Below are 26,682 nucleotides of genomic sequence, written 5' to 3'. Positions count from 1 at the left end.
CTCCTTTACCTCAGAACCATACAGTAGCCAGTCCGCAGCCAGACGAAAAATTAAAATAAAGAAATAAATAACTGAAGGGAACAAAAGTAAATCAGAGGGTTGGAATCATAACATTGAGTTGATTCTACTCTTCACGTAATTAGTTGGTCAAGGCAGCTGTCCGACACAGAGCTGGTCACAGAGTCTCGGCTGTGAAGTAAAGGTGTTTCGATGCGCTGTAATTTGAAGAGATCAATAGCAAATGGGCTCTGACCCATAAACCAAAGAAGGCGAAAAAGGGCATTTATTTTTGGTCTGGACAGGGAGCCCATTCCAGGACTGCAACACTCTGTCATTCTCAAACTTCCTCTCTCAGAGCAGAGAGTGGAGCTATGACTTGGCCTGGGTGACCCTTCATTGCGGGGAGGCTGAAAGTTTAGCCACGAGGTAAAAGGAAAAAAAAAAAAACCCATAAAAAAGCAGGTCAAAGAAGCAAGTCTACCTCAAGTTGTTCCAGAAACACACTCCTACTGAGTCATAGGTCTGATCTCATGCGAGGAGAATGAGTTTTCACACGCACCGCCTCAAATCTGAAATTGTAATATTACCCTCACATGTTGTGGAAGAATGAATAATCAATTAGATATGCATTAAATTGGATAGTAGGCAGAGAGGGACAGGCGGCTGATGAATGTCACAAAGGAATTGAGCGGAGAGTGACAGATGGACAGAGTTTTTAAGTATGAACCTGTGAATATCCTTCATTAAAAAAAAATAAGTAAATAATGGACGATAATGACAGTAATAATAATAATAATAATAAAAAACTGAAAGAGGTAGATGCCAGATTGACGAACAGGCAAAACTTTTTTTTTTTTTTTTATCGCTTCAGAGCCGGAAGGCATAAGATAAAGAATCCATTTTACCTGCAATAATAAGGAAGAGGCTGTTAAATTATACATGTGATCCCAAAGCGCGCATAACGTTTCTATCAATGCCGAGGATTAAAAGCTGTAAAAAATAAAGATTATAGGGGCAAGGCCTGAGAGAGACTCTTAGAGATAGGACCCAAACCCGCAGCGGCGCGTTCATTAGCCGAGGTTATGGGGAAAAGACTAATGAAGAGAGACAGATGTGGTCAACACCGACTGAGGAGTCGCCATTTGTCAAATTCACTGACCCTCATCCTCATATTTCTATTAAAGCGGCTGTCATTTGGGGGCGGGGGGCGGTGGCGGGGGGGGGGGGGGGGGGGGGGGTATCACTTGAAAAGATGAGACAAATCTCCCTTGGTCGTGCGGTAGGACACACTCACACGCGTGCGAAGCGCGCACACGCGCACACACACACACACACACACACACACACACAAAAAAGGCAAAAAGGTAGTCCCTGCTTTCTTCTACTCATTTATCTGCCACGGCACGGCGCACGCTTCGAGTGAATCACACAGACGCTTATTTAAACAGATTAATTCCTTCACGGTGTATTATTCATCCGTATTTCTTAGACCAAGCTCTGCTTCGCTCATAATATAGCTTGTCACTCCTTTCAATTGACTAGAGGGAGACTAAATTGTCATGAATAATGAAAGGCTGGATAAATAAAACTGCACGCGGCGTGGGTTTGTTGTACAGTATTTTGGGCCGGCTGGGAAGACACCACCGTCACCAGGTGAAGAGCCAGTTCTGCTCCCGCCGCAGGGACAGAAATGCTGCACATTAGTTAAGCTCATGAGGCCCGGGCTTTGGTCCAGTGCAGAAGCAGCAGGGGAAAGAGGGGACAGCGTGCTCTCTGAGTGCTAGAGAGAAGTGCAAACACAGAGAACTTGTGAACAGAAGGTGCCTTGCGGCGGGAGGGGGAAGGGCTGCAGAGCAATAGAGAGCCCGGGTCAGAGTAAACAGAACAGAACCCAACGGAACCCACGTCTGGTTGCGGAGAGCGGTTTAAACCAGGCTCAGAATCGTTCTTGATCATAACTCAACGTCTCTCTGTGTCTGAAACTCAACAACTGAAGCAGCTGCAGGAATCGTCCACGTCATCACGCCATGTGACGCTCTTACTGCCTTCAGGGACACCTGGAGGATTATGGGTGAAATACAGATCCGAAGAACAAAAGGCTTTGTAATATTCAGGAGGCACTGAAACGCTGAGTATTAAACAACGAGTACCATTAACAGATAGTCAATGTGTTTTAACGATTACTAACAATTCCCGGGTTACTGTAAAACGCTGTTTAAGATTAAAAATGACCCTGGAGTCCTCGAGCCTTATGCAAGCCACACTATGGTCTTAATGAGGAGACAGAGCTGTATTCTGAGTGTCTTTACTAGACACGATACATCCTGGTCACCCGCCAATCACCGTTTTTCTCTCAGAAAGGGAGACGGTAATTGGTACAAATGGAAACTTATCGAAACATCACACCGCGTTTTTCAGAGCGGGGTTTTTAGACGTGATAACTAACCGGTGTCCTGCAGACAGGCTCTGTGGGGGGTGGGGCTTCAGAGGGAAACTGTGAGATGACAGGCACGAAAGACTGTGATGACTCACCTCTCTAACAGCAAGTGCAGAGAAAGCTGGCTTCCATTGGACCATACTGCTGGACACATAGATTTGACATTTCAACAAGAAAGCCAGGATTATAGTCAGAGTTAAAGCTTCTGATTGATATGTCAACAATACAATAATGATAATAAATCGATCTCACGCTGAGGTGGTGTGTGTGGAAGAAGATCGTTCAGTGTCCATGTAGTTAGAAAAAAAAAAAATCTGCTTTGAGTATTTTGACATTTTGAGAATTACATTACTGCTGGTGGTTACTGTAACTCATAATTCTTTTTAATGGGATGGCCCTGTTCCCTTCCCCTGTGTCCCTCAGGAGCTGCAGATGTCCAGATGTCTTATGTTCCTTCATATATCTGGTATCTTTAGATTTAAGCTCAGGAATACAAAGAGGGAATACAACAGAGAGTGTAAGAATGTTCTAGAGGAACCAATCTAAACATTGGACGAAGAATAAATAAGCTGTTTTGGTTGTAGTTAAATGAGGTAAGGCACAAACAGTTGTTTAAGGGGAACTGGATCCATCTTTATGATATGGGCTTGTTTTAACTGTTTCTTTGATGTTGTTTGACGACAAGCACTAAACTGAAATGAAACTTCAATCAGTTGGATTTACCAAGATCTTTTTAACATGGCAACACCTTCCTCAATTTCTCTCACCAGCATACAGCCATTTGGCCAAACATTGTCCCTTCCAGTGCAAGTCTGTCCAAGGTCCAAGGGTTTTCAAGACTCTAAACCACTTATCCCTCATGGCCTGACATGGTTCGACCTCAGCCCTCTTCTGATGCTCGCAAACCATCTGAAAAACTGACCTTCCAAATGTTACTGAAGCCTAGTACGAACAAAGAGAAAGAGAGAGACAGACAAGAGACAGAGAGAGAGGGAGAGAGAGATTCAAAGATGCGTGTTTCCAAAACACCACAGGATACGCACACAGCCTCAGCCTGACGCAGGCTTTATTGTCCCGGCGGAAGAGTTTCAACTTCGCTGCCAAATCTGGAAAATGAGTCCTTTTCCCAGCAGTAATATCTCACACTCGCACACAAGAGGGAGAGATTAGAGCTCGCTGATCCAGGTTCTGATTAAGGAACACGCTCATTCCCGTCTCCCCAAACACCACACGTATTTGCAACCCGAGCTCCTCGCTACATAAACGCCACGCCCCGTTTGCCCAGGCCAACCAGTTATTTGCCATGACTTCACCGGCTGATTGGATACAGTGTGCTCTCCTTGATAGGCAGGTGAAGTTCAGGTGGACAGTCAATGCTAATATGTTTGCACCTTGTTTGAGGCCTTGGTATTCAGGGCAGCGCTTTGTGTGTTTGCAGTGTAGTTAAATGAGACTTTGAGGGTTGAGAACAAAAACCGCCGTGACGGGTCCGTGAACGATTCAAGGTGACACGAACGCCTAATAACAACGTTAAGTGAGAATGATTAAGCTGACAACAACAGGCTTAGACGTTGTCATTTTACTGGGGTCATTTCAACTTCATGTAAAAACAAAAACACGGCGGGTTTAATTTACAGGTTGAATTAGTCGAGGCTGACCCATGTTTAATTGGGCACTCATGGAGAAGTGGACAAACATGTACTTCACTTGCCTTGCCCTTGCTCCTATACAAGCAAAAAAAAAGAAAAAAAAAGGGGAAAAAAAACAGCAAACAAAGCAGGACTTGATTTATACTGTGCAGTACCTGGCCATACCTAATAATTCACACTATGAAGTAAGATGAAGGATACATGGACTTTTTGTGCTAATAACCCTGACTCAACAAAAACAGCGTTAGCGGGCTCCTAGATAAATAAGCATGCGGCCAGGCCTCTGTCTCTTTGTGTTTCACACAAAGACACAATCACCCAGGATCTTAGAAACACATTCGCTGCTTCAGGCTCCAGAGTCACTGTGCTCACAATCTGGCTATGGTTGGCTGGGCCTCTTCACTGGCTGACAGTGTGGTGGTTTGGCCCGCAACTACGAATCCATGTATGTGAATTTATTTGAATTTGCTCGCTAGATGTTGTTGTTCCTTAAGAATTCCTAATGGCAAAAAAAAAAAAAAAAAAAACAACTCTTTGATAGCTTGATAGATTTTTTTTTTCTTAATCTGTATTTCTAGGTAAGTAGCTTTGAACCAAAACCTTGAGACTAATGCCTCAAACGAACAAACCGCTGATATCGACTTTAAAGAGTCTGATTAAGCTCAACCATTTGCTGAATTGTTAAAAGACAACAATGAAATCAACAGCCAATTTTAAGCATCATTTCAATGTTTTTGAAGTCTTTTTGTTTTGTTTTTTTTTTGCTGTTGTTTAGGTATAATCTATTTGAAGTTCAGGATGTCGAGTTTGCATTTTATCTTGCTGTCATGTAATTGTGTTAGTGTTGTCATGCAACTGTAATTTAAAAAAAAAAAAACCTGCTGCTTTAGTAGCTTGTAAGTCTGTCTGATGTACTGATATACTGATGTACTTTAATATACTGTAATATACAGTATTTACTGCTGCACTTGCTTTTGCACAGATGTGTATGAATGCTGTCTAATCAGTCCAGCACAAAATACTAGAGTCTCTTCCCAACATGGCTTTGTTGAAGTTGAGCCAGAATGGTTCAGAAGGGAAAGTCCTCCCTCACATACAAGCTCATTACAGCCCTTAAGTTAATGTTTGTTGGTACCTCAGATGGTGTTTTAAGCAATTTTTTTAGGTTTAATTTTTTTCAGAGATGCTTTCCAAACATTTTCCAGACAGAATGTTCTGAGACACACTCAAACAAAGCGACATTGATTTGTCATACCAATAACTGCGGCTGAGTTTCAAAATTTTTTTTTTTTTTTAAATGTCAGAAGGTTTAAAAATGAAGTGAAAACCTTTTATCTTTCCAGTAGAGCATCCTCTGCATGACACAGTCTTGTTCATAATGTTCTCATTCATTCTCAGTCAAAATGTTTTTCGTATTGAAGATAGGATGCCAAATTGCTTTCAGTTGTTTCTTGATCACCAAGTTGCACATTGGATTTCACTGTACTACCGGATTTAAAACTATGAGCAACATTCAGCCATTCCAATAAGTAATCAGACAAAGATCTCATTGGCATTTAAATTACAATACGGACATTATTAAAATGGGACAAGGATGACAAGAACGAACTTCCTTCGATCCAAGCGAGAAACCACTTTAAAACCTTTCTGGGCTTTCACGAGAGGCGTCCCACAACAAATCCTATTTTCCGTGTGCCACAAATTAGAAAACAAACGGCCCCCCAGAGCCATAAAAACACAGTGTATGTGTTTGTGTGTGTGTGTGTGTGTGTGTGGTGAGAGCATCAGATATGAACATGCTCTGGATATTAAATCATAAAGATATTAAAACTCCCCCTCACGAGAATCACAACACACTCTATGAGGGGGTTGGTATTTTAATAACAATAAAATATTGCTTTCGACATTTATAATAAAAGAAGTGGAAGATTCTTTTCCTTTTCTTTTTTTTTTTTTTTTTTTGTCAAAGACAGATTCATTCTGGGAATAATTTAGTGTCTATTTTTGTGTCTATCTGATGAACTGACATTTGGAAAGTAAGTTTCTCTTTATCAGTCAGCTGCTCTCTTGGCATTAGTATGTATGGGTGTTTGTCTGGGAGATGTAATAATCTAAGTAAAAAAAAATAAAGAAAAGAAAAAGAAAAAGAAAGAAAGAAAAAGGGAAGAAAGACAAAGGGGTATGCCGCTGCGCTGTGGGCATAAAGTTCTAAATTAAAGTGCGGACACAGAATTACAGCGATTTTTTTTTTTTTTTTTATCGATAGAACATGTCACAATGCAAAAGCCATAAGAACAAAATCAATGAATGTGTAACTTGAATAATGAACAAATTGAACCGATTATTATTATTTTTTTTTTTTTTTTTTTCGCGTGCGGGAAAATCGACAAGACACAGCATCACGTTGTAATACTATACTGAATCACAAATCGCAGTTTTCTCTGTCTGCACCTTACGTCAACCACAAGATCTATGCAAAATGGAACATATTGCATAAAAGCTAATTAGGCATGACAGGAATTGCTGTCAGGATTCACAGGGTTGCTGTCTCAGTTCCCTGACCTGACTGATCTGAGATCAGCTCATAAAGAGCCTGTGCTGGTGGCATTCTCTGGCCTTAAGCTTGGGGTCAGACAAAGGACAATCATTCTCCAAACACAGCAGTACTCTACGCCGCTCTCCTTTATGTTGCGTTTACGCGAGAACCGTTTGAGAAAATTCTTGGTCTTTGAACAAAGAGGCTTTTACCTCTCACTAATATAGGTAATTTTCTCACCGGGGGGGGGGGGGGGGGGAGCGAAGTATTATCCATCTTTCACTTACTGAGGGGGGCAATTTGTTCGCGTGCGTCCTACATTTAACACGGTGGTTCCGTTCGCGACAAATGCGTCTCCCCGCTACAGATAACGCTGGGAAATAAGATGGGGTGTGGAGATTATCCCCGGTGTCAAATGAATTGCACGCTATGGGGCTAACCTGTCACAGAACAACAATATCCTCTTTATCAGTTCCACGGCGTGGAGGCGTGAAGGAGAATAAATGAGCCGGCACGTAGCATGGGCTCCCGCTGCTCAGAGGAGGTGCTGTTCGGTGTCCTCCGAGACACCGGTGACAGAAGAGCCTCCTCTCTCCTCTCAAAGGGACGGAGGGAGGAAGAGCGCCCCTCCCGTTTACTGCCCGGAAAGCCTTTACTCAGGGACTGTTTCCAAATACTGCTCTCGGAGGCTCAGCGGATGGCACACCCTAGGTCTCTCTCTCGCTTTAGTCGCCCCAATCCACAGAGACGCATTAGGGAAGCGTGAGACCTAAAACATGTAGGAAAGTAGGCTACCAAAAGTTGGGAAAAACATTAATTTTAGGTGCATTTTGTGTTATTATGAGTTTAAGCTTCATGAATATCAAATTAAAAGGCTAGAGCATTCAGGGATCTGCGTTTAGGTGCCGGGAGAAGAGACAGATTGAATGAGATATCTAAAACTGAATTAAATCACAATCTTTGAAAACAGAACGCAGCGCTGTTGCAGGTGGCAGCAATTTCATGGGGGTTGCTTTTTTTAATCAAATACGGCATTCAATAATGTATTACCTTGAAAGCTTCCATACAATGGTTTTTGCCGGGGAAAAAAAAAAAAAAAAAAAAACCTGCATCAGCAAACCAAATATTCAGAGATTTACAAAGGCATAACTCAATAATTTCCAATCATAATAGCATATTATCTTCACGGAGGCTTTTAACTTCATGGCTTTTCAAGTGTGTTTTACAAAAAATAAATCGGAGCACATATCTGTGTTTGTCTGTGAAATTCAATCCCTTTCTAATATCCTGCTATTGAACGTCTCATTTTCTGCCTCACTGTGTGATGTTTTCCCCGCAAATTCATATTTTGCCTCAACGCGGAAATATTTGGCACATTAATTATCTAATGCGTCATTACAAAGTCGAGCTTGTAAAAGGCGACGGAGATGAAGCCTCAAATGAAACGTTCTCATGTCAGTTCCGTCATTAATCGTGGAAGAGACAGCGGCCGTTATGATCTTGGCTCTGGTCAGTCTTCAGTTTGAGAGCCGAAAGACTTTTGTCTGCAGACAGATGAAATATCGAATCCTCCTGTACAGAGATTATCCTTATACCACACACACACACACACACGCACGCACGCGCACACACACACAAACACACACATTTCACACACCCACTCCTCCAGTCTGGGGTCCTAAATGGAATCACAACGAAATCCCTCTTTTCTCCTGACCCCTGAGAACTATTGATTGAGGAGTATTGGGCAGAAGTCTCAACTCTCCCTCATCTTTAATCACATAATCAGACTTCCTCAGTCTGCTGATTTACACCCTGGGTAACAGACTGGAAAACACAGCCAGGCCGCCCCGATGGGCAGGGAGCTCCCCTCTACGCTAACAAAAACATTGATAATCAATGTCTGCTAACTATAAACCTCAGGAGCCTTTCCTGCTTGTGGTGAGAAGGACATGACGTAAGTGCTTCACTTAGCATTGCAATCTTTTTTTTTTTTTTTTTTTTTGTCATTACAACACTTTTTCGTTCGCTCTGCCAATTTAACCAGAGGTTTGAAGTTCGATTGATGGAAAGGTTTAAAAAAAGAAAAAAGAAAAGATAGTTGAAAGCCCTTTCTGCTCAGCATGAAAGGGAAAGGAGGAGGTTGGGGGGGGGGGGGGGGGGGGGGGGGGCTTTTGTGAGAATGGCATTTGCCCCCCCCTCTCTGCACAAAGCTCTCCTTGGCTTTAAAAGCCATTTAGGTTGGAACTTGAGTGAATCTGTTCCATGGGAGATGATCTGTGGGCTCAATGCTGAAATGTCATTTGCATCCGAAGGCTTTTCCGTTCCTGCATTAGACAGACGGCTAGGTGAGAGACCGCAATCGCAAGAGACCATAGACTGACTTTACTTTACCTGCATGGACTGCCCCACACGTCTCCAGGAAAGCTGTAAAAACTACAAGCTATAGTAATGACAAAAACATACAGCTAACATGGCTCGTAACAACAAAAACATTTTAACAACAAACAAACAACAACAAAAAAGAAAGACGGATTATTTGGGTACAATCTCAGGCAGTATTTAGTCAGGTTGAATTTCCAAAGGCGGCGTGTAAAACTAGACTGTGTCGTAGGCTTTGCTGTGATTGTGAGCTGCTAGCCTTAGGGAATGCAGAAGAGTTCCAGACATTAGCTACCAGACTAGCGGAGCTGTTTAGCTTCCCGCCCCATGCTGGGCTGTCCTCTTTTCCCATTCAGAACACCTCCCTACCTCTGGATATGCACATCTGACCTTTTCTCACAATATAGTTCCTGAACATAAAGCAGAAGGTGACAGACTCCCTGGGATGTGTGGCCGGTCTGTCTCTTTACCCATCCTCATGACTCCCTCCTTTCCTCCCCTTTCGCTTCCTTGCCTTTTTTTAGTTGGTCAGCAGTGACCTTAGCGTTGTGTGAAACCGCTAAATAAAGGCCTGCCAATCAACTTAATTCACTCTTTTTTAATATTCATGCTCTCGCTGGCCTTCGACAGAACAGCCATTAAAAAAAATAAAAAAATAAAGAGAGAAAAAAAATCATGATCGTGATCTTTTCGGCGCTAACCTTCATGGATATCATCGTTATTTTGTTTTTTGTGTGGATTCAAGATATAATTGAGGCAATATTCAGAGAATTTTGTTTTTTCCTGCTTATGGTTGTTGTTGTTTGTTTGTTTGGGGGTGTTTTTGTATACCAGGACAAACTCCCCCTGCCTTATCAGGATTGTGAGAAAAATATTGAAGTTAGAGTAAACCTCCAGCAGGGCAAAACAGAGAAATAACAGAGTTTATTAGTCCCCTTAGGAGAGAGCCATCTCCTAGAAAAGGAATAACACACAGCCCGAGATTGTCTCTATAATTGCCAATCACACCACTGCATGTATTAGTTCTCTGTATATCATCTATAGAGCAAACTAAGGTCATTTAAGTTCATTCGTTATGACTCATCTCTACATTTACTGCTTATATCAGACCAAAGCCCTGCGGACTGCTGTGCGAAAAATCAGATTTTAACAAAAGAAATAAATGGACACATTTTGTATACCTATATTCATTTACATCCCATTTTAATAGTTGAGTATGAGTGTCTCCCGGACTTTTCAGTCATAATAAAGATTTATTAGCGGACGTGCGTGCCGCATTCATCTTCAGAGACTGTGTTAATGTGCTTGTTCCAGCAGAGAGACGTTCAATGGGGCAACACTGAACACACACCAGGGGTTGAGCTATTGCAAACCTCATTGTAATTAACATATGTTCCACCTCACTTTATTTACCCAAACCAAATGTTTCCATTTGCCCCCACAGACGCGGGTTTTCACATCAGTGAATGACTGAACCCAGGTCTAGTCATTCAGTCAGCAGTGTGAGGAACGCGGCACGGGAGCGCGCGACTGTTTTCCCTTCGGGCACAAAGCGACGTGGATAACAAATAGATATCAAATATAATTACGGAGGTATCAAAAAGGTGGCCTGTCCTACAGCGTTTTTTTTTTTTTTCCCCTAATCATCCGGCAAATGCCGCTTTTCATTCCGGCGTGAGCCGTAGTGAGCAGGTGGTCCGCTTGAGAATCAAGGCACAATGCAAAATCCCACCTGCTATCGAATTAGCATTTCACGCTAATTCACCGTCCCTCTGCAACACGCTCCTTTCTTCACTCATATTGATGTAAAAAAAAAAAAAAAAAGAAGAGGCCAAGTCCATAACCAACAGTGCAACCAACAGTTTTGTTGTGTGTACTGTATACTGTATGTGAGTGTGATTGATGAGGTGAATTCATTAAAAATGTATTTGTTTTTTTTCTCCTTCCAAATATGCAGAACCTCATAGTCATACGTTTGTTGAATGCGAAATGTAACACATACATGCCTAAGTAAGCACAAAGTCAATGAGGTACACATTGAGAATACGCAATATGTATCTGAAATATGAGGCTGACGAAGCTTTGGAGTGTTTGGTATTTTTGCAGGACTCTCAAAAGAATAGTCAGCAAATTTCCGCCGCTCTCTCTGCACTGTTATCAACGTCAGGCTTTTAAAATGTACATTTTAAGCACTTTTGGATGACAGTCTCCAGTGAAAAATATCCTACACGCATTGTACACAATGTCCATAATGAAATACGACCATCAACCTCCTGCAACCCCCCCCCCCCTTCCAAAAGAATCAGAAATAAACAATTAAGCAATTAATATTTAAACCAATACTATACTTGTCAAGTAGAGTAAGTAAGTAAGATGACACAGCTGAAAAGAGGCGTACATTTATTTCCCTTGCCTTTCGTGTCATGTTGTCCAGACCGGCTGCAATCGTATTTAACGCGTTTCCAGCACGTTTAGCACTTCAGCTGTACAGTTTCTTCAGGACTATGGTGAACTGTGTCAATTATCCATTTGCTGTGCAGCTCAGGGCCAGTAGCAATAAAGCCCAGGGAATCATGTTCATTCATGTTTCCCTTACACGTGGGACTGACATAAAGGTCTGTAGGGCCAGCATAATTAGCTGACGACCTTCTGCCAGAGCAATAAGTACCCTCCTCTCCATTATCTAAAGCAGCTGCTGCCATTCGTCAGGAGGCATGTCAATCATGCGGCTGACAGATTCCCTGACTGTGTCCTGACCTTAAATCTCCCTTGTTGCTCACTTTGGGGGGAGGAAGGCACTTGGGTAGATATATCTAGTGCAGACAGACAGAGGAGAGAGATTAATGACAGTGCCAAGATGGCGAGACGCTTCTTCATGCACAGCCTTGAAATTTGCTCTGCCTCTTACCTACAAGCGAGCACGCACTTGGCAAGGGAAGGGGGGGGGCTGTGTTTGTGTGTGTATGTTGTGTGTGTGTTGTGTGTGTGTGTGTGTGTGTGTATTTGTATGTGAGGGGATGGGGTTGCCTCCTCTAGAGTACAGAGACAAAGTTTTACACACAGCGTCTTTACAATATGGTATTTTTCCCTTCTTTCAGAAGTGCGTGCTTTTGAATAATACGCATGCCATTTGATCCAATTCTTTTTTTCTTTCTTTTTCTTTTCTTTTTTTTTTGTTTTTTTGAGCACAGCGGTTACATAAAAATTCATAAGGTTCCCTTCACATCTGACAAAGAGGAGTAACTAATAATTAACACAAGCGCCCGAGACGCAGCATATGAGGGAGGATAAGCAAATATTTCCATCACGCTTCAACGCATGTTATATTAACACTGATAAGCAAGGTAAACGCAACACGGATATTTACATATTATTTATTCTGCCACTGCTGCTATACAGGCCCACTTGCCATTTTCACTTTCACATGCCTCTGCAGCACCCTCAGGGTTAATATATTTAGGACCGTATGCACTCTGTATACCTTGGTTTATACAACTGTATGTTTAGCTCTGCGCCTAATATCTAACCCGTGAATGCGGGGTACGTCTCCAGTGATTCATAAATGTCTCATCACCTTCCACCTCCCCCCCGAGTGTACCAGGTAATAATTACCATCCCTTTTTTTGCCTCTGTGACTTCTCTTTGCTCACAATAAGGCTAAGGACCATTCCTTCGCCTTTAATCATCACGCTGTAAAAGCTTCAGTGTAGGCTTTGAGGAGAGAGAGAGGGTGTGCTGTCAGAGGACAGGCTCCCTCAATGACACAGAGCTCTCATTGTGATGGTACCCTGGTAATGCACTGCCAGATGAGTTCGTCTTTACCCCGAGACGGCGCCATTGCCAAGACCTCCTTTTCATGCCACATCAAACCTGTCGGAAAAGACATTTCTTTCACTGCCTGAGAGTATAAGAAATTGCACCAGCTCAAACAAACACGAAAAACGAAACTCACAAACAAACCAAGAAGTGTATTGTGTCACAGGCTGGCTCACTCGTTCGAAATGCAAAAAAAAAAAAAAAAAAAAAAAATCGTCCTGAGAGATATTTACCCGTGAATAATTCAGTACCACGATACAGTCACAGATACTACTCCCCATCAGTGGATGTATCATCACGTAATCTGGATCAGTTTGTTTTCACCCTCTTATGTATTTGTTATCGTTCCAGTCATTTCACTGTAATAAATGAAAAGGAAATATCTGTCTTCACCGTCCAGAGATGCTCCTGTGGAACACGGCGCTGTGATTCAGTGGTGAAGGGACATGAGCACTGGGCTGCTGCGTTAGAGACAGTAACTTTGCCTCAGGAGAATTTTCACTGCTGATAGAAAGGCTCGAAGCACACACAGACACACACACACACACACACACACACATGCCTGTGTGCACACAATCTCACACACACACATACACACACACGCACGCACACACACACACACACACAGGTTTCGTGCTCAGTCAGATGGACGCTTCTGTCAGTGACAGTGCAATGCGCCCTACCTAAGCTCTGGATGCCTCCTCGGATTATCAGGGCAACCCTTCCAGGTTCCACCAACCCATGCCTCATCACCTCTCACGTCCCACTGGACAGAGCCAATGCCAGCCACTCCCCCACCTCCTGCACCCCCCCACCCCCACCCCCACCCCTCCTCAGCATGCATCTGCTGTGCCTTGCCGTGCATGAGCAGACAGGCTACATAAAATACTCCCCCCCCTCTTTTTTTTTTTGTTCGCAAGAAAGGATATTGACCATTGACAGAACATGCATCACTATCTTACCACATGGATGATCCAAGACCAGGCTGCAAATTAGAATTACATTATGCTCCTTCTTCTCAGCATTTCTTTGTGATTACAGATGTTAACAAATCTGAATAAATGTAACAGATGTGTGATACAGAGAGAAAAAAAAAAAGCAGGCTTTGAGAGACTTTTTCTGAGAGGCTTCTTTGCAGAATTTCTTTTTGCACAGACAAGGTGGCTTGCAGTGGGCGGGGAGAGAGAGAGAGACCGCGGTGGGTTCACCTTTTCAGATATATGTGCTCATTATAGTCTCCTCAATAGAATTACCTCTGGGATCAAAGAGTTAGGTTCTTTTTTTTTCTTTTTAATTCTTGCCTTTTTTTTCTTTTTTTTTTTACCAAATACACTCATTTTCTATAACAACCTGAAAAATAGTACAAACTACACTGATACACAGTGCCATTGAAAAGCCCTGCCTTTGTTGATAGTGAATTAACAAATTCCCTTTTTTTAAATGCTATTCTTGCCAAGGAAGAGTTTTCTGACTAGGGTTTATACTGTTGTCATTCCCTCTTACGAGATACAGGGTAAAGCAGCATCTGTTACTACCAGACTTAGGACAGGTTGTGAAGCTGTTAACACCGGGTTAGTTGTGAATTGATACGCTTCCTGAAAATTAAAATGTAAACAACAGAAAACAGTGGGAACATAGCATCAGACATCGGAAAAATGGTGAGAAATTGTGTTAACGGTTTAATTTCTAGAGGACAGTTGTAAAAAGGAGCACATACGAACATAACAGTGAATTTCCCCATTTAAAAATAACAGTGACGTACAGCTTCCCCCATATCACAGAGACTGTTTGTTTAGCGGTGTAATGATTAAGACCGGCCTCCAGGGGGCAGTGCAGGCATCTGTGGTGTCCCTTTTTTTTTTTTTTTTTTTACTCCTACAATTATCATTCTGTTACTCTTTGGTAATTAGGGCTATGCAATGCTGTTTCTATGCTGATCCTTCACGCCGTCATTGGCATTAAGTTGCGTCGAGGCTGTAGAGAGCGAGAGCAACGTTGCCATGGGAAACCTCCAATTAAAATGTTCTTCAAAGACCATAAGAATGTGGTCTGCAGAGCTAACAAGATTCTGACCTGCAAAAGAATAATAATAATGTAATGCTAATAATGCTGAGAGGGAACAGGGGAAAAATGTTCCATGTATTTGGCTGCAGATTTGTCTTTGATTGCCTGGCCAAAAAAAAAAAAAAAAAAGAAAAAGAAAAGAAAGAAAGAAATGAAAAACCCACCAATCTCATGACAACACTTTCAACATGTTCTTTAGGACTAACCCTTCATTTCTGCCCCCACAAATCATAATTTAGATGTGGTATGACCATTAGCTACCTTTCCTTTCCTGTTCTGGCTACCTGCATGTGAACACGGTGTACCTCCACATCCAAGAAAAAAAACAAAAAAAAAACGTATAACCATAACTGAAGTATTCTCTACCTTTCTATTCCCACATGGCCTCTGATACAAACAGACCTGACAAAAGGCCAGATGTCTCATTTGTGTGATAAACCTACTTTTCCTTCAGGAAGGCAACTAGCAAAATCTACAATATGCATCTCAAATGGAGGGTGTGTGTGTGTGTGTGTGTGTGTGTTTGGGGGGGGGGTGGGTTCTTTACAGCAGGAAACACGGCGTTGAATAATTTAAAGGTCGGGAGTGACACGCAGGTATTATTCTAATGACTCTGTGTCCAGGCGCATTCCCGTCTGACTGACAGAGCTCCGGGCACAGCGGCCCTGGGCCCCGGGCCCCGCCCTGCGCGGTGACATTTCCACGCCGGTGAGAGCAGAGGCTTCACCGCCATCACAGAGGGAGTTGGGGAGCGTCCTAAATGTTAAAACATTGTGATCAGAGGAGTTCAGGTGACAAGGTGGAGGAGGAGGAGGAGGAGGAGTGTAACACAGCACAATCGATCTGGCGAGAGGAGGGCAGGCAGTGTGAATCAAGAGCAGAGTCAAAATCTTTCTATCTCTTTCTGTTGGCCATGTCTTTATTTCTGTCACTCTTTTTTCCCTTTTTTTGTTTTGTTTTTTGTAAACAAAACTTTATTTTAGTTTGTGTGTGTTTGTTTTTTCGCTGTGAATCATCCTTCGAATCTCTGCGTGCGGCGGTATGCCGGACTGGGCTTTGCAGTCAAGCTCAACATGTGTAATAATGTGAGAACCCAGAAGAAGAATGAGCTGCAGCGTTTCACGTTTCACACTGACACCTCTGCTCTGGGGACCGCCAGGTGAGAATCACCTGATGTGAGCAGGAGTTATTTCAGTCGCCTTAACGTCATTCAAGACGGCAGAGAGAGAGAGAGAGAGAGAGACAGACAGACAGACAGAGAGAGAGAGAGAGAGACTAAAAGAGAGAGAGAGAGAGAGAGACAGAGACAGGGAGAGAGAGAGACAGAGACAGACAGAGAGAGAGAGAGACTGCGCTGAGCAGCAACAGTACGTGCACACACACACACACACACACACACATACACATACACTAACCCTGCTCTCATTAGTGTGCAGAGCTCTGGAGGGGTAGAATAAATGCGGGGACACTCTTAACGACCAGCGCTGCTTTCCTGCTGCCCAACATTTGCCACGGTCATGCCGCGCCCATGCAGGAGAAAGAGTGCAGCATGAGGCTAGAGGCCAGGTGGATAACAGAACAAGAAAGAAATCAATCACGCCGGGAAAAGGAAAAGAAGAAGTTAAGGGGCGAAGTAAAAGAAAACAGAGGGATACGGAAAGAGAATTAGGGCCTAAAGGGAAAGAGAAGCTAAAAATAAGGGAGAGTTCTTAAAGGGCATGGAGGAGGAGGAGGAGGAGGTGTAAGGAGAGACAGAGAGGAGAGAGGCTGGAGGGAGGAGGTTTTGATGGCTGATTTAGACCTGAGCCTGGAGATGAGCAGCTTGTTACAGGAGGCTCTGCTCGGTTTTGACGGAGGAGAATGGGCATTTTAAAAATGCCAAGCTCCAACAGTTCCGGCTCCCGCGCTTTCCGCCCCTAACTGGACACGTAAGAAAGCGGCTTCCAGGATTTGATTCTGACAGTTAATCAATCTGAGGCGTGCCCCCTGTGCTAGTCAGTGTCAAAGAGCAATAAGCTCCCATGCTACGCTTTGGCAGTCTGCTCTAATCCCTCTGCCTTCAAGAGTCCAGAGCAACGCTGGTGAATATTCCAGAGCGTCATTTCTCCCCTCCGCCTCCCAATAATAATAATAACCTTGGGCTACTTGTGTCCTAAGAGAGCCAACTCTCTCTCTTCCCCCTCACTGCCTCCCCTGTGCTAGGATGATCAGAATTTCACTTTCACCTCTGTCAAGGGAGATCAGAATGAAGCAAGGTGAGGGTGGCTCACAGATGTGCCTTTAGAATTCAGAGGATGTTTCTGCCTCTTCCTCCTCTCCAGTCTCATCAAATGACGGGGTAATCAGTGCACGGGGCGGCAGGAGGAGACCAAGGAGTGCGTGCCAGAGAACAGTCCGTACTTAACAAAAAAAGGCCAAGGTAAACACTGACAGGACCAATTCCACTTACGTATCTCTCAGCAAATTGGAAGGAACACCGTTGTGTTTCACTGCCTGTGCTACTGAACGAAGAGGCAGGGTGAGGTGAGGTGGGAGGCGGGGGGGGTGGATCTCGGCTTAAATGGGGTGATGCGAAACGGGATGTGTTGTCAGTAAAACGCCATCTCAGACACGGAGCCTTCGCATCCTCTGCGTTAGAGAACTTTTCCGCGCATGTGTATCTGTGATTTCAAACTCTCACCGCCTGCTCTTCCGCAGCCCCCGCAGACAAAGGAGCGGCAGCGGAAAGCCCCCCCCCCCCCCCCGCTCTCCATGAATCAAATCACGCGGTGTGCCAAACTTTGTTTTAAAAGAGGTGAAAATGTCAGCAACACTTTTTTTCCACACACCTTTCTTTCTTTCTTTCTTTTTTTTCCCCTTTCTATTCAGCCCTCTCTTGCCTTGCCTCTTGTCTCTTCCCCTGTCATCGATAACCCAATGTCTCCCAAAGTGCTGCAGTGTGTTCTCACGATAGGTCAAGAGCACTCCTGCATATTAAAAAGATACAAGCCAATTAGAGACCTCTGTGCGGCACGTCTCAGCAGCCGTAATTCACTTAGGCTGTAGTTTGCGGCTGACAAGTACATTTGTTTATGACACCCCGCTTTCACAATCTGTCAGGTCTCCAATTTCTCGTAATATCAAACCTCCACCCCCCCCCCCCACCCCTCCCTCTTTCTCCCCCCACAGTCCCAGTGAGCCCCCTCTGAGAGACAAACAGTTTCCATGGAAATCAGTGTCTAGTGTGCCATTATGCTTCTCGACCTTAAGCTTGTTTGAAACTTTGAACCACCGTAGTGTGAAGACAGCTGTGATGAGTTCATTTACTACAGCAAAATTAACATAAACGTTTCTCTCAAGCCGTCAAGTTCGCTCAATACTATTCATCAATGACACTGTCGTTGCAGTTTACACATGGATGTGTAATATACGATCAGTCATAGAGAAAATAAATACGTCTTGTATCGAGAGATATTTACTATATGTAATTAGGAAGTGGAGGATGGAGCAGTGCTGCATGCTTTGAACCGACAGCTGGAGATTAATGCCTGCAAACCAGCTTCTCATGAATTAATGGCCTGCCTGATCTTTGACCTTAAAAACGAGGCCAAAGGTCGTGCAAAATCCGATACGATAAGCACTTAACACAAAAGTAATTTATGCATTCTGCAATAAGCCAAACACCGAGCATCCTCTGAAGGTCAGCAGTGATTGAAATTAAGAGAGAAGCCTGTTTAAGGCTCTTGGTTCTCCACCTACATGCCGGTTTCTGCTCCCAGATGAGCCCAAAGACTAAAGTTCTGTTTCGTCCAAAACTAATCATTTTGGCGAGGAGCCGAGTTCCACGCAGCTTTGAGAAAATTCATCCAGCGAGGCGAAAGATCACAGCCACCTGAGCCACCCCCTCTGCAAATTCCTCTGAAGAACCAGCTCCCCCCCCCGCCTCTGCCCACAGAGAGGTTTTTAGAGGTGGATGCCAGACGCTGTGTTACACAAACCTATAGCATCAATGTCAGGGAGCTTACGGCTCTTAATACCACGGCTCTGGAGTGCTTTTGACTGTAAAAGCAAAACCGCACCGCGGAGACACTGTTGGGCGTTGGGAGTAGTGTCGGTGCAGAGAGCAGGTGGTGTAGTGATGCATTGGGGCTAACATACCGTGAGTCAGGGGCTTAGAGAGAGAAATGACCAATGAGTTGGCTCTGGAACACAGAGGATACACAGAGCAGACAATGCGGTACTGGTGGAAAAAAAAAATGTGCTATCTTTTTTTTTTTTTTTTTCCCTGGAGAAGTTTTTTTTTTTTTACTTTTTTTCTGGGGGGGGGGGGGGCAATTAAGAAAGACCTCCCGCCCACAACCTTTAGAAAAATGCTAGGCATCCTCTCCTTAACAGGCTCTTTAAGTCCCAGTGTCTCCGTCTGATATTTTTCCTAAGCTTTAGTTTGCTTAGACATGGAGAGGAGGGGAAATGGGTGTGTTTGAAGTCTGTCTGCATTGCACAACAGTAACCGGGATCGTTTTTTTTTTTTTTTTTTTTGCCGCAAAAGGCAATAACGGTTCGGCTAATGATGCGGCCAAAGCTTTCAAGACTAACCACAATAACGCAGTAATGGCTACGGCATGAATATTCATGTCTGCGTCGACGCTCAAGGTTAAAGTCGTGGAGAAGGAAAACTGCTCTCTTAAAAGTAAAATGGGCCGGTTACCCAAGGAAGAGATCTTGATTTCGTTTAATATTCCAACGCTATCTCCGCTCTGTGACCGCACGTCGAACATTTACTGACGTCACGTCGTTCTCAAAGCATGGGAAGGGAGTGACAGGGGCTTATCAAAATCCTGGAATAAAATCCACTATGAACGGAATTATCATTTATTGTTGTTTGTGAAGTTGACAGAGTGTGAAATTGCTAGTAAACGTTCACCAAAAGAGAATATTGACTTAATTAAACTGCTGTCGAGGCAGGATATAATGAGCATGAAGCGCAATCGTTTCTTTCTTTCATTGGACATCAAACGTATTGCAAGATTACAGCGGCTGAAATCATTAACACCTTGGCGTGCGGAAGTCGCGGCGTCATTTTTTACAAAGTTGCCAAGTTCTCTGAGATTCTCCAGGGGGGTGGTTTGCTGAACAGAACAGAAATGGGTGCGTTGGCTGAGAGTATAAGACCAAGAGAACAAAGGAGAGTTAGAGGAGAGTTCTCTCACAAACAAAGCAATGGATCCTGACATTAAAATCAACCGGTCACGTCAGCGTAAAGCTTCGGCAACTAGTACAGCGGGTTATGTCGCAGAGAATCCTGGTCTCCTTCGATTATTGTATTCATTTGCCGGAAAAACCATTTTAAATTGAAATGCGCCAAACACCGAAAATGTTTCATCAGATACAATGTCACAAACTCACTGAAGATGTCAGACAAGCTTGGGTAAACCTAGAAATTTCACTTGACACATGCACTACAATGTTTACTGGGTTTTCTTTTCTTTGTCTAGAGGAAGATATTTTATGGGGGAAATATTTTCCAGTAACCAACTCACAGAAGTTACTACGGTGCTGTTGTAGCTAACAGAGGTATTCCTGCAAGCAGTCATGGTTGGTTTCCCGGTTCTCCCTCACCCAAAAAGATGTCTTGATGTACATGCTACTGGACCAAGCCCTTACCTGACTTACCTGTCTGATTCACTACCCTGAGGCCCACTTCTGTTAGTGTCCTCGTGTCTGTGGGATATCCGAAGTAATGGGGGATGTTTGGACTTATGTTGAATAGAAGTTTCCAGACAAATGTAAAGTCAATTTTGGAGCTTTATTGTAGACGGAAAATGACGACAGTAGGCTATGAGCTTAATAACTTGGTAAAACAATAATTAATGGAAGAAAATAGTATGTCAGTGTATGAGGACATTCAAACAAAACACTGTGTGATCTCCCCGAATTCAAATCACCTAAATCCAACACACCTGTACACACATTGCATGTGCTCCACCTGGGATTCATGTCCACCAAAAAACGGGAGTTCCAAAACACAGTCCTGGAAGGTCAGTGTCCCGCGGCTGTTTGGTTCTCTTAAACAGAGCCTGGTTTTTCTAGGGAAACAGGTAAGTGCACTCCTTGGTCGGTTGGAGACCAACTCAGTGTTTGGCTGATGGGAAAACCAACAGGACTTTGGCCTTTCGGGGCTGGATTTAGGAACCTCTGACCTAAGGCCGTCAGGCCGTTTGTGCCTGGAAGGAAGGAAAGGGAGAGGACGAGCAGCGGCATTTGCATGTTGCCAAACAGATTCACTCACACTAACCACATTTAGCAGGAGGCAATTACAGCACCTCATAAATCAATTACCGAGCTTTATCCCAGTCTCTGGCACACGGAGCGAAAGGAGTTTTTGAGATGAGAGTGAGCGCTGCAGCTCTCGCATGTTTAAAACTACAAGGATCTTTTTTTCCCCGTGCACTGCCACCGCCGCCGCTGCAAACAGACAGTGCGCGTGTGGCGCGTCTCCTTGAGTAATCACGCAGCGCATTTTTCTCAATGAGTTCTGACACGCACGGTGAAATTCTTCTATAAATCTGTTGTTATGGTTTGTAAAGCGGTCGACCCCCACAAGTCACCTGAATGAGATTACAGCACTTGAGTGTGCAAGCGGCTGCCACCCTAGCGCCCCCCCCCCCCCCCCCCCCCCCCCCGGCCCCTCCTTCCTCTCCACCCCTCACTAGCATCACGCTTCTGGATGGGAGATTAAAGAGAGGCAGATAGAAAAGCAAACAAAGGCTCAGACACAATGCGCGGTAATATAGCACAACATTACATACACTCCATGCCGTTCACCTTTTTCTTTTTTTTCTTTTCTTTTTTTTTTTTTTCTTCTATTCTGGGCGGCAAGACTGGGTGGGCAGACCTCCTCACTTAAAGGAGTTTCGCAGGCCACATCTGTGGCTCCTCTCTGCAGGTCTCTGTCACGTCCAGCTGGTGATTGGAAGTGACAGGCCAGTCAGGCGAAGGTGTCTCAGTTCTCCAGTCAGCAGCGAGGCGCACACGCACAGAGCTGTCTGACCGACGACACATCAACAGGAGCAGGGAACACAGGAATGGAAACGTCCAGCTGGACACACCACCCTCCGCACACACACACACACACACACACACACACACACATACACACACGCTGCCCCGCTGTGTCACATCTGCCCCACAGACATACCACCTGTCTCTGCCCATCTCATCTGCCACAAAACTAATCTCACAAATAAGACGGGTAACCATAAAAACAAACAAGAGGACATCTCTCTCTAGATCTCTCTCCGCCGCAGAGAACCACAACTCAATTCCCGCATTTATTTATTTATTTTTATTGTGGCCAAGGTTCGTTCCAAAGCCATGATTAGATTTCCTTGTTGGAATGTGTGTCGGTATGTTAACAACAAGTCTCATAAGTTTGATGTGCAGAAAATGAGCAGATGTTTTGAAGGATGCGACCAATTCAGACGTGTCATTTGTCATGTGCTTGTTGTCAGCTCCGTGTAAGCTCCGGGTTTTTAAGCAAAGGTGTCTCCATGAAATCTGATCACTTCCATTGCAAACTCAACTCCTCAAAAATCAATATGCATTAATGTAGTAATACTGAATTTGAATAAAAAAAAAATGTCTTTGTGACTTTTTTTTTATTTTTAAACAAAAGTGTCTTTGAGGACTATGATGATTTCCATTAACACCCCGCCCCTCAACAAAAAAATTCATTAATCACTAATGTATAAAGATTGAATTTGAGTCAAACAAAAAATCTGTTGGTGACCATGTATCTTCTATGACGAATGGAGAGAAGTCATAGTCATATGGGGTGTGGGGCGCATTTGAAGTATTGTTTAGCACAACAGTAGCTCTTGAAATGAACATATCTGTTAGCTTAATCAAAACCTTAATCACAACCATACCTTAATCACAGAGAATGTTACTTATCTGCATCTCATGAGGCTTTTAGCATGTAATCACCAACACGTGATTGCTGAAATGCACAACCGCTCAACAGATCTGTCTGAATCCTTATCGAGTAATTCACTTTAGCAATTTGATCCGTCATAAAATGCTCGTTTTTATTTGCAGGATTAAATTTAAATAAAAAAAAAAAAAGTTTCTTTTCGTTTCTCAAAGTGTTGCCCTTTTCGAGTCAGACGCGCTAATTCCCTTGTTCTCCATCTTTCTTTTCTCAGGGATGAAGTTCAGAGCCACGGCCAGGCAGACGAGGGAGGTGAGTTGACACAGTATGCAGCTTGCACAGAGAGATGCTCTCTCTCTCTCTCTCTCGTTCTCTCTGTCTCTCTCTCTCGTTCTCTCTCTCTCTCTCTCTCTCGCTCTCTCTCTCGTTCTCTCTCTCTCTCTCTCGCTCTCTCTCTCTCTCTCTCTAACTGGATGGCAGTCCTGTGTGTGTTATGCCAGTCTACAATTACATTCAGAGCAAGTGTCTCACTTATCAGTCCCATGTAAGCTTGTCACTGCTCATCAGGACAGCGTGGAGAGATCCTGTCAGTGTATCAGAGAGTCAGTGTGCTGCCTAAGCGTGGTAGGGTTATGACCAGAGAGAGGGAAAAAAAACAGAGAGAGAGCGAGAGAGAGAGAGAGGTGTGTGTGTGAAAGGGCACAGGCTGTTTGCTATGTAAGACACGCTTCTTCCTCTCCCCCGTTAAACTGAATCTGCCCTCATCACTCCTCTCATCATCAGTGAACACGGAGAGAACTGCGTTAAATGCAATCCGGCATGTGGGCGTCTGATCGGACAGAGGTTGGGGAGGCAAGCGGTTCATATGACACAGTCAGGGATCATTCCTGATTCCTCATTCTTCAGCATAAGACTGCACAGGGCAGGGGAGCAGAAAAAAAAATGCAGTATCTCTGACACCACAATCTCTAATCAAATAAGTCATAAGTCGCATAATGGCCTAATCACCTTGTTAGTGGTGGAATTATGACCGTATTCAATCCACTGAGTTTATTGCACTGTAATAAACTCAAATGAATATCTGGATGGATCATTTGTCTGGGGAAGTTTGTGGCTATCAGGTATTCAGGATTCTTATTAAAAAAAAAAAAAAACAATCCCGCCAAGTGTTGATAATGCATTTTGGAGTACATTAAGGGTCACGATCGTCATTAGTGTACTGGAAGCTTTTAGTGAACGTGATGTTTCCACCAAAAAAAATGCTTGTAATAGTGACACAGTAGAAGGGCGCCATCAAGTGGCATTTTTTGGAAGAAATGAAATGTAATCTCCCAAAAAGTGAAGCTTTGTCACATTTCAAACAGGAACGATTTTATGTCATTTCATAAAATATTACATTTTTTAAAAAAATATATTTTTTCTGGATTATAAAGAAAACCCTAATCAAACCACATAGGGCTCTTTCTGACACATGTTGATGTGTTCTGTCTGACTCACTTTGACCTGTTTCTGTTCTTCTGTAGGAGATGTGTTCTCAGTATAGTGAAGCACCGGGGAGTGAGTCCATTCGCAGGAGCAGGGTTAACACACCAGGCCAAGAGGGTGCATCCAGCCCCATCTCACCTATGCAGTTCCCCGCTTTTGAGTGGGGGGGTCAGGCCGCCACCCCCGGCTCACGGGAGCAAGACATGGGTTCTCCTCGAGTCACCAAACGTCACAGGAAGCTGTTGAAAACGAGCCCCGTCGTCAGATCACACCAAAACTCTTCTTCCTCCTCCTCCTCTTCCTCTTCCAAGCCTTCCTTCGTCATCTCCGCACAGGAAAGCTGGAGCAGACTTTTGCATATCCAGGAAGCGAGGCGACAGTTGATGAAAGAGGTGTGTGCCAAATACAGGAGCAACATCTCCAGGACGATCACTCCCCATCACGTGTCGCGCATCTACGTGGAGGACAAATACAAACTCCTCTACTGCGAGGTCCCCAAAGCAGGCTGCTCCAACTGGAAGCGGATCCTGATGGTGTTAGCTGGACTCGCCTCCTCCACCCACGACATTAAACACGATGCCGTGCATTACGGCAACCACCTTAAGCGGCTGGACAGCTTTGACCGCCAGGGCATCACCCGTCGACTGGACACCTACACCAAAGTGCTCTTCGTGCGAGAGCCTCTGGAGAGGCTGGTGTCAGCCTTTCGGGACAAGTTTGAAAGCCCCAACTCATACTACCATCCGGTTTTCGGGAAGCCGATCATCTCGAAGTATCGCGTCAACGCCTCGAAGGCGGCCCTTAAGACGGGCAGCGGCGTGACCTTTCGGGAATTTACTCAGTACCTGCTGGATGTGCACAGGCCGGTGGGCATGGACATCCACTGGGAACCAGTAAGCCAGCTCTGCAGCCCGTGCCTGTTGGATTACGACTTCATCGGTAAGTTCGAGACCATGGAGGAAGAAGCGAACTTTCTCCTCAAACAGATAGGGGCCCCTAAAAACCTCACGTTCCCCACCTTCAAGGACAGGAACCCCAAGGCGGCAAGGACTTCCACCCACATCACACAGCACTACTTTGCACAGCTCAATGCATCAGAGAGACAGAGGGCCTATGACTTCTATTATATGGACTACCTAATGTTCAATTACTCCAAACCACTCAAAGACTTATACTGAGACGTTCATCATCAATAGCTTTGTCTTCTGCCATCCTGTGCATTTATCATAGTTTTGTAATCTGTAAGAGACTGATTTTTTTTCTCCCTTACAGGAGTTTTTACACACTGTAATGCTTAGTAAGTTCTCATAATCATTAGCACTATGGAGCTCTGTGCGACAAGCCGATTTGTTTCCGAAACTGTAACATTTCAAACTTATATATTGCAACTAATGAATTTCAAAACGTAAAGGCAAGGCACGTCTGTAGATAAATAATATGATATGGAGTTTTGAATTTTAGTAGGAGATATATTACATGATTACAAGTCTAAGAGAATTCATTTCCCTGTGCACGAGCTTACACACAACTAACTACCCTTTAGAAATCATATTTTACACACTGTCACGAAACAGCTTTAGCAACACAAATAACTTAAAGGGAAAAAAATATTATATTCAAAAATTGTAGAAAGGGCATTCAGAGACTATATATTTTTCTATGTATTTGTATAATGGCTTTTGGTGTACTCAATGCTTTTTTGTGTGGATCTCGTCATTTCTAAGGTCATCGATTGTTCTTGCAGTAATATCGTCGAGAGCGTACAGTAACCGGTCACTCCAAGCCCTATAGGGTTTCTTGCATGCACCAGACGTTTGTAAGACGAGCTTTCTTTCCAAGGTGACGTTGACGCAAAAAAGAAAAAAAAAAAAAACTCAGTCCAGATTATGTCCCAGTAAGAGACAGAGAGTTGTGCCAATACACAAAGACATATCTCCTTCTTCAGAATGTGTGTGTGTGTGTGTGCGTGTGTGTGTATTGGTGTGGGTGTGTTTTTGTGTGTCTGTGCACGTGTGTGATTGTTTATGTGTGTGTGTGTGTGTGTGTGTGTGTGTGCGTGAACTAGATGTTCCGTGTTCCTCTTCTATCACCCTCTGTGAGTTATTCTTTTCTCTGAAATACAAGAGACGCACAACCTTCACAATTTACTCCTTATGCACGATACCTTTTCCTCACACACACACACACACACACACACACACACAGAAAAAAAGGTAATAATCCCTATTTGTGTTATTCTCTTCACTGACAAAGAGAGATCTGGCCCTGAGCCCATACAGGAGACAAGAAAGCCAAGAGACCACTGTTAAAGTCTTGTTCACACAGTATTACGAAACCTCTGTGACAGATTACGCAACACGTGTCAGGGCTAACTCACAGGCAGTCAGACTGTGTTCTGAGAGAG

General features: G+C 43.9%; 1 protein-coding gene across 1 annotated transcript in view; it reads left to right on the top strand.

Annotated features, from left to right (window-relative positions):
• chst8 (carbohydrate (N-acetylgalactosamine 4-0) sulfotransferase 8) overlaps positions 1–25,456 on the top strand; it is an 86,945-nt gene extending 61,489 nt beyond the window's left edge. The window contains exons 2-3 of the mRNA XM_030766762.1: positions 23,068–23,105; positions 24,317–25,456. Coding sequence (XP_030622622.1) covers positions 23,068–23,105; positions 24,317–25,456 — 1,178 coding nt within the window. The remainder of the gene's footprint in view (positions 1–23,067; positions 23,106–24,316) is intronic.
• Positions 25,457–26,682: the final 1,226 nt, after the last annotated feature.

Source organism: Chanos chanos, chromosome 2, assembly GCF_902362185.1.
Source record: "Chanos chanos chromosome 2, fChaCha1.1, whole genome shotgun sequence".
In the NCBI taxonomy this organism is placed as follows: Eukaryota; Metazoa; Chordata; class Actinopteri; order Gonorynchiformes; family Chanidae; genus Chanos; species Chanos chanos.
This window is presented reverse-complemented; position numbering and strand designations above follow the sequence as displayed.